General features: G+C 38.9%; 1 protein-coding gene across 1 annotated transcript; it reads left to right on the top strand.

Moving 5' to 3' along the window:
- Positions 1-5,530: 5,530 nt before the first annotated feature.
- On the top strand, positions 5,531-9,118 carry LOC141019769 (guanine nucleotide-binding protein G(I)/G(S)/G(O) subunit gamma-5). Its single transcript, XM_073494772.1, has 3 exons — positions 5,531-5,623; positions 8,772-8,898; positions 9,084-9,118. Exons 1-2 carry the CDS (start codon positions 5,531-5,533, stop codon positions 8,895-8,897), a joined length of 219 nt encoding a protein of 72 aa, XP_073350873.1. The 3' UTR covers position 8,898; positions 9,084-9,118.

The raw sequence follows: 9,118 nt of genomic DNA, 5'->3' as shown, positions 1-9,118 counted from the left end.
AACCGCTCTCTTCTTCGTGGGAGGATCTCACTCACCTCATCAGCGCCCCCTGTAGGGCGGGTTTCAGTGCTTTTCACCCACAAAGGCTCAAACTCCCTCATGAACAAGTCTTTATTACTGGGAGATGATTCACACAGGATGTCACACTGCATAGCTGCACCCTGTGACATAACACAACCATTACAATTATTAGGAAGACCTTATTTAAAGACTGGTATGAGAAAAATGTTGTATATGTACACCCAAAAGTAAATGGAGGAAGAGCACACCCTCCGTAATTTGTTTTAAAAACTATGCTATCTAAAGATTATCAGTGTCTAAAAGATTGAGATGAAGTCACGTCTAAGTCTCTTGCACTTTAGTCCTTATAGTTTACATTTTGTTATATGCTGTGTTTAAATGACTTGTTTATGTTGTTTTTGTCTTTTCTTTTCTACTGATTTTGTTTTGTCACACAATGCAGTTGTATGTATGACATATACACTAACTACTGTATATGCATATGACTGGAGATGTATATATGTAAGTATATATGTTTGTTCTGGCTTGTGCTGTTTCGTATGCAAGCTACTAACATGAGTCTGTCAACTGAATTGATAAATAAAGGTAAGGAAAAAAGGATCAAATTCCCATCCCTTTCATTAATATCCTTCATAATTACATTCTAATATAGTCTCTTCTATGATTATGCTTTATAAATACATGGATAAGTATCAGCTGTTAGCTATTTCACAAAACATGATGTCAGCGACTTTGTTTTGTGTGTGTATGTGTCAGGCCCACCCCAAATAGAAAAGGGAAGGAAGAGCACATTAAGATTCAACTTTATCAAATAATTGGAGGTTAAAGGAAAAGTATAACACTTTGCATTTCGTTTTACAATCTATTTTAATAAGGATGAATGAAATGATTTATTGATGTTGTCAGTTCTCTGGGATGCTCTCATGGAGCCCTGAAACAGACAAATGAAGATGATGAAACAAATTGTTAATTTAGACAAAAAAAAAGAAATGTGTTTGAATTTATCTAATTGTGTGTTGTTTTGTTTTTATAGAACATAGAGTACTCTTCTTAAAAATATTTCTATGCTGAGATCATCATTTTCTTAATTCATAAGTAGTTGTTTTTTCGACCCCACCATAAATAATTTTTCAAAGCTTAGCAAATAGTGAAGTACAAAAGGGACGACAAAATGAAGGTAACAAAACAATTTGGTTTACAAGCTATTAATTACATAGTATTGTGAAGAAATAATATCATGAAATGAGTATAATGACAAGCTGTAGTACTGTGAAGTATTACAGAGGTAATTAATGCATAATAAAGACGTTTGTGCTGTAATTACATGGGAATTTAGCCAACACAATACTGGTGACTGATTGTTACTGTCTATTTGTGTCACATCAGAAACATCGGCTGTTAGCAGGTTGTGTGGTCTCATCTTTTAGCTTTCAGCATGTCAGTAATGTTGTTTCTCAAAATAAATGCAGCAGCCAGTTTCTACATAGTAGCCAACAACTTTCAGTACAATTAAGCTAACATGTTTGTAATTTCCACCGTCTTACCTTCCAAGAAGAGCGGTAGCCACAGCAACAGTTCAAATGATGTGGCAACAGCTGGAAATGTCACCGTAGTGAACCCGTTTTTTTGTGTCACCTGTTTGTGAATGTACAGATGTTATAAAATGGCTGAAAACAGCTGTATTGTTTTCTGTTCTTCCCAGGTATGGGAACATGACTGTGAAATGAAATTATGACAATAACACAACAGTGTATCATTTACATAGTTAAAATCTGTTTTGACAGTGTATCATTTACATAGTTGAAATCTGTTTTGACATTTTATCGGCAGGTTTGATTAAGGTGAGTTTACCTGGTATTTACAAAATCTCATGCATTGAAACTATGAATCTATTTCAATTTATTTTAATCTATTTTTATTTGACCTGTATTTTAAGGTGATACTGATATTGAAAGTGAAGGTCATATCATTCTCTATTAAAAACCTATGCTCCTATAAAGGAGCTCACGTTACACTTTAGTGGAAAGGTAATAATAGTTTTACGGTCAGTAACAACCAAAGTATTATGTTAGCTTACTTTTCATATAATTACCAATCAAACCTGATTATTCTGCATTCATTTTATCTCGAATTACACAATACTGTACAGTAATTACCAGTAAATCTAAAAATACAACTTGTCAGTGTATTGATTTAACTGATTTTAGTTTTGTTATTTCTTCACATTTCTCTCACTTTACCACATAATTAACGGCCTGTCAATAAGTGGATGACAGATTTGTTTTATCACCTTCATTTTGTCAGTTTCATTCTTGTTGTACCTCACTGATGACTATATTGTGACTAGTCTTTAGTCATGCACGTTAATCCAAATATGATTTTGTGCATGATATTTTGATTTCATTCTTATCTCATTTCCTTGAGGTACTTGGGTGCAATAATAATGTGGCACACTGAATTTAAACCCAGATACTGACTGCATGAATAATTGTTCTTAAAATCTGCACTTTGCATTTATTTATTTCATTTTTTTTTATAAACCTTTAGGTACCCGGCTACTGTTGCAAGTGCAAACATTTATGTTGATATGGACGGTTTGGTTGTTGTCGACTGTGGGGGGAATGCAAGCAGGTCTATATTTGATCATGTATTGTATACAATACATTTAATGTTGCTTTATTCTTCTACTCCAGCACAGTTCAGAGGGAGCTGTTGTCCCTCTTATTTAATACATTTTTCTGGCAGCTAAAGCTACCAGTTATCTTACCGATACAGTGCTGCTCACTTTACTCAAAGGATGAGTTCTCACAAAAACGAACATTCCAACTTAAATGTTGATGGAAAGTCAGATGCAGTTTTGTAATCCACAGAACATCTTTTGAGCTTCACAGCGAAACAGCGTTGCAGCATCTCCTAAACAACTGAAGTAGCTGGGGACAGACTGAAGAGTAGCAGAGGGTAGTCTTCAGTCCACACCGGGGACGTACTCCTTGCATACTGTTTTTAGACTTGGACTTGTTCTAAAGCATAATTAACAACTGAAAAAAAGTCTCCGGAAACCCTGAGATCCCAAATTGATTAAAACAATTTTATTTACACCCTGGGAGCACGGTCAAACTAATGCACCCACTTCAGATAGGTGCTTATTACTCACATTGCACAAGCTGAATGATGTACAAGCACCACAAGTGAAAGTACTTCTATTTTGCTTCTTTTTTCATTACAAATGATAATATAACATGAACCAGTGAAAAGTTGAATCTTTGAAAAATATTCACAAATTTCAGAACATCTTAGTATTTGGTTTGTCCCTTCATTGACTTTAATGACAGCATGCACTCGAGCTGACATGGAGGACAGTCCAGGACTCTTTGGTTTCCTTTGGTCTTCAGTAGTTGTGTCAAAGCTTTGAGGTGTGTTTGGGCTCATTATCCTGCTGCAGTATGAAGTCAAATAATGACTCAACTAAAGGTTTCTTAGGGGGCAGCAACTTCATCACAGAGACAGAATTTACTTAATAAACACAAGTCGTTCTGTCAGAAGAAAGCTGTCTTGTAGAGTCTCAGAGGATGAGGAGCAGTTTCTTAACTATTTAAAGTAGTGAATTCTATTTACTGATAAATCCCAGTGATGGATTAGTGTCAGTAACAGAAGGGTGTATGTAAGGAGACCAACAGGAGAGAAAATGATACCACAGTGTTTCAAAGCTACAGTGACACATGGTGGTGGAAGATTCAAGTCTGAGGCTGTTTTCAGACTCCTGCACAGAACTGACTCTGACTGAGGAGAAGCACCACTCCATTTTTCATTGACATGCTCCACCCTCTGGTTTGATCTTTGTGGAGAAGGATTTATACTGCAGCAGGATAATGAGCCCAAACACACCTCAAAGCTTTCACACAACTACTGAAGACCAAAGAAGACCAAGGAGTCCTGACTGTCCTGGACTGTCCTCCATGTCAGCTCAAGTCAACTTTTCACTGGTATTGTTCCCCTGATGTTTCACCTCTCATCCACAGTGAAGGTTTCTACAGACAGAAGCACGGCTGTGCCATGGGCTAACCGGTGTCCCTAATAGTAGCCAACGTCTACATTGAAGAAGTCGAGAGCAGAGCCTTGATTACCTTCACAGGAACTGGTCCTAGCCTCTGGTTCAGGTATGTGGACGACACCTGGGTCAAAATCAGAACAAGGGAAGTGGAAGCCTTCAGAGAACATATAAATGCTGTGGACAATAACATCAAATTCACGCAGGAAGATGTCAGAGGAGATAGTCTGCCCTTCTTGGAGTGTGCAGTACACATTGAAGAAAACAGAAGCCTCAACATTGAGGTGTACAGAAAACCTACACACACAGATCAATACTTGCTGTTCAACTCTCATCCCCCACTGGAGCACAAGCTGGAGGTTAGGGTTAGGGTTTGCTATCTAGGCCCAGTTCAATGTTACCAGTCTTTGAAGAAAAGCTGCTGATAGTTCCTTGGCTGATGAGCCAGGTAGGAGAATGTTGTATCCCAATGTTGAACAGTGCTTTTTTTGCTGTGCAAGGTCTGATGAAAGACAGCAGATGGAGGAAACTGGTCACTGTTTTCCTTTGCTGGGATAGCAGCTTGGTGCTAACTTGCTTCGTTTTCCTTGGATTATTTAGTTAGCTCTGCATCGCAGCTGCTGGTGCTAACTGAGCTGGAATACTAGCAGGACCTTGCGTTGCTGGTGTGAGAAGTTCTTTGGGCCTGCTGGAAATGCAGTTGGCAGCTTTCAGCAGCTATTGGTCCCAGAAGAATACAGGAGAAGTGAACTCGAGGGCAGGCAGCCCCTTAGGGAACGAGGTGGAGAAGAGCCAGAACAAAGGAAGGAGCTGGAGGTTTGACTCTCTGGTCAGTGGGGGGTCTGGCACCCTGACCAATAGTAGCTCAAAGCTGGGTCTCTTGGCAGTCTTTGCACCTAGGTGTGAAAACTGGGAAATTCTGGGGAACTGAGTTCAGTTCAGAGTCCATTTTGAAATCCACAATGAACAACTTAATCCGTGGATCCCAACACATCACATTGTTATGATGTCTTACATTACATCTGACAAACTGTTACACACCTGGGATTTGTATTTACCGCAGTGGTGTTGCACTCAGAAACGGTCGGGGCAATGACAATTTCTTTATAATGTTGCTTTAAGTAAAATATCCAAATACATCCTCCACCATTACAAGTAGGCTGTCCCAATTTAAGTGAATTAACAAACAAGACACTTTAAAGCAACGGCTTTGTGTGCATGTGTGTGTGCGTGTGTGTATCTCACTGTGTGTGTGCGTGTGTGTGGGTATTTGTATGTGTGTGTGTGTGTGTGTCTTTGGGTGTGTGTGTGCTTGGCTTGTGGGTGGGGGGAGTAAAGAAGCAGTGAGTGAATAGGGTTTTTATTGTGAAGGCTCTCACCGGACGCTGTGTTTTATTTCAGGCCAGCAGTGAATGGTTCCTGTGACTGCTCACTCACTCTCCCTGTAACTTGGACTCAGTCATGTCAAACAACAGCGCCGCCAGCAGCAGCCTGGCCCTCGCCCAGAAGGCAGTGAAGCAGCTTCGTCTCGAGGCCAGTGTCCGTCGGATAAAGGTATGTACTCACAACTCAACACTTCCCAAAACTGAATCAAACCTCTCCTGTGCGTGTGACCACCGCTTTGAAGTGCGTTATGAGCTTAGTGTCGCGTGCTACAACTGGGCCTAATTATTTCACTGCTGTCAATTTACTGATCACAATTTTTATTAGCTCAAAACTATTATATTTTTACTAAAATATTTTTTACTTGTACATCTTTCCGATGAGGAACTTAGCTGCTGAATATAAAACTCATTGGCTATGTTGGTATAGTAGCTCTGTGATTGGGTAAACCAGCTGTTAAGTTTAGGAAATGTTTCCCTATGAGCTCCTGTGAAAAGTAGTGTTTTTTTTCTCTTTGTATATCTCTCTGTGTATAAAGTATCTCACATTGTTCGAGTCTCTAATTTAAACTCCAAATACTTAAAGAATACATTTTTTTCAAGCTGGCTCGTGTTATAAGTCATTGGAAAGCCATGTGAGTGTGATTTCCTGGTGTGCAGTGTGGTGCAGTGAAATGGTAGCAGACAGACTTCTGTGTGCCAGTGCAGCACACTGATAGCTTTGTTGATTGTGCTGCTGTGTGACTGGTGTGATTGTTGGGTGGCTACTTATTTTAGAACAGAAGTCAGACTAGCTTCAAGTGTGTGTCTGTGTTAAGCACCCCAGCAGAATTTCACTCAGCCAACAGATTCTTGTAATGAGTAAAAGTCCAAACAGCAGTGCGTTTATAAATACTTAAGGCTTGCATTTGGGATATTGTCAAGATAGTAGGATCATATTCTATGAAGGTTGAAGTGATTACTGTGATTTGATTCAAGGGCATATTAACAGCAACAACCTGCATCAATTTCATGTCTATGTCAAGTCTATGTCACATAAACTATGGTACTGTCTTTGTCAAAGCACTACAATCATATGTAACTAAGAGATAACAGCCTTCCTCTTACGAATGAAAAGTTACATTCATAAACAACAAAACAAGCTCAGGTCCATCCACTCAGAGGTCTGTAGTCGGGAAGTTAGCTGGCAGCTGTAAAAACCATAATCTCACTAAAAAACTATGGTCTGACTTTTAGTCCCTAATGTTTGTCACACCCCCAACACATTTACAGTATGAGATCCTGTACTTCTCATAAGGCAAATTACATCTGTCATAGAGGCAGATCACGTCACATCATATTCTGAAAATTACCCACCATACAGGAAAACAGTCATCCCCAAAACAGAGGTTAGCAACTGCCGTTTTTAACACACGTAAACACTTCAGTCAAATGTGGGGTATTTACTGATGTATTTTATATCCTAGAACAAAATGTAACAATATCTTACACAGACCTTATGTGCGGCATTTAACAAAAAATATATAAAAATAAAAAAAGGCCTCATTCCTGCAACACTCCTTATGCAACCAAGGGGGTGAAAAGCTAACAAAATGCCTGTAACAGATATGTACAAAATGCATTGTAGCAGCTGTGTTCTCGCTCCTCCTCAGGCACAATACTCTTCAGTTTAACAAATTTTCTTCAATAAACCAATGTCATCAAATCATGTGGAGGCCCTCTTGAACATACCACCTAAAGAAAAAACACCAACAAAAACAAACTTATTAAAAGAAATTATGAGTCAGAAGTCTTGCTGCAACATTAGCATACTGAAGCTCAGGATCCCCCAGTGTTCCCATTCTTCCTGCTGATGCCCATTGTCTGTATCGACTTTTGTCTTCATAAAGGCTCAGTATCTCAGTTCAGCAGCTTCTTTACCCTGTCGATAATGGAATAAGAAAAGGTCTTTATTGGATCACTCTGAGGAAACCCACACAAGCACGGAGATAACATGTTAAGTCCACATTGACCGGCCCTGCCCCGGTGGGATTCAAACCCAGGACCTAGTGCATTCCACCACACCTTGTTATGAACACATCTGCTTATCTTGCCAAGAGCCGCCAACATATTCTGACTTTTAGCCTATAATATGGCCCAAGCTCCAAAAACACTGGATCCTACACCTAACCATAATGTAAACTGATTGCCAAATATTAGACTCATTTGAGATGAGCCAGGCCTGAGTAGAACCGACGTGCTCTGACGTCATGAACACATGGGCAATGAGGAGCTGGACAGATTTAAAAGTTGGTCTCCACCAACCACAAGACTCGGGGCATGATGGGAAACACCTGGCTATCATCTGATCTAGGAGCTGATTGATTTAGATGTTGACTCAACTCTGATTTTCAGGCTTTATTCTGTTAACAGAATACATGTTGTGGCTGAATACATTCATATAAACAGCATTCAGTTGTCCATATTAAAGGAGCATTCTGTAGTTTTGGTGAAGAAATGTTAATGAGAAGAGAAAGATCTTCATTAACTGATTTTAAACAAACTAAATATACCAAATTCTCTCCTTGTTTTCATGACTGAATAAACTGAATAAACAAACTGACCTTAAAGGACAACACAATTTATACTGTTTTACTTTGTTTATATGTGGCGGACCCTGCCACCTTTCTAGCTTCAAACAGTGTTCTGGGACCTTATTGTCCTCTGAGAACAGCTTCTTTATTCACTTATGGAAAAAGTTTATATTATTACCTCATTTATATTGTAAATATTAAGTTTAATTTTTTTGTTACTCCAAAACTACAAGTGACCCTTTAACATTTGACTGATTTAGTCAGGTCGAATAAAATATATAGCAACACAAAAACTTCTGGTGAGTGGGATTTGAGGAGTCTTAAAATAGCCTGTGTACAGATGTGAAGCCCTGACAGCCTAAATATCTGACATAGCATTAATGAAAGTTATCGTCTTGTCTTTGCTCCCTATGTGTTTATATATATATATGTATATATATATATATGTATATATATATATATATATATATATATATATATATATATATATATATATATATATATATATATATACGTGTGTGTGTGTGTGTGTGTGTGTCTGATGACATTTTAATCAATCTGAATTTGCAATCTAACAGGATGTGAGTGTTTCTGTGACTTCCTGTACAGACTAGGGCAGGTGGAAAACTGTCCGACTTGACCGCAACTTTTTGTCTCTGCCCCCCTGCTGCTGATCTCATCCACTCTCCATGTGAGGCGCTGTTCATCTCAAATAAGCCCTAATGTAATATATGGAATAACTTACAGGTTTCTCAGGCCGCTGCAGAACTGAAGACCTTCTGTTTGCAAAATGCCCACAAAGACCCCCTCCTCACCGGGGTGCCCTCCAGTGATAACCCATTCAGGCCTCCCAAGTCATGTGTCCTCCTCTGAGGTGTGAGTGCAGCTCTTTTGGCATGAACATGAATTTATCAGCTATTTCTTATGTTGTTAACTGATTTTCTTTTTTGAATACTTTTTTTCTATTATAACTCTTTGAACTGCTAAACAATGACCCCGCTTATCTTGTAGAGCACAAGACACATCCCTTCAAGCTAAATGTGTTTCTCGTCTTTTTAGGGCCATGGAGGGGCGCAAAAGACTCAGACAGACGC

The sequence above is a fragment of the Pagrus major genome, chromosome 23 (assembly GCF_040436345.1).
Source record: "Pagrus major chromosome 23, Pma_NU_1.0".
Taxonomy (NCBI): Eukaryota; Metazoa; Chordata; class Actinopteri; order Spariformes; family Sparidae; genus Pagrus; species Pagrus major.
This window is presented reverse-complemented; position numbering and strand designations above follow the sequence as displayed.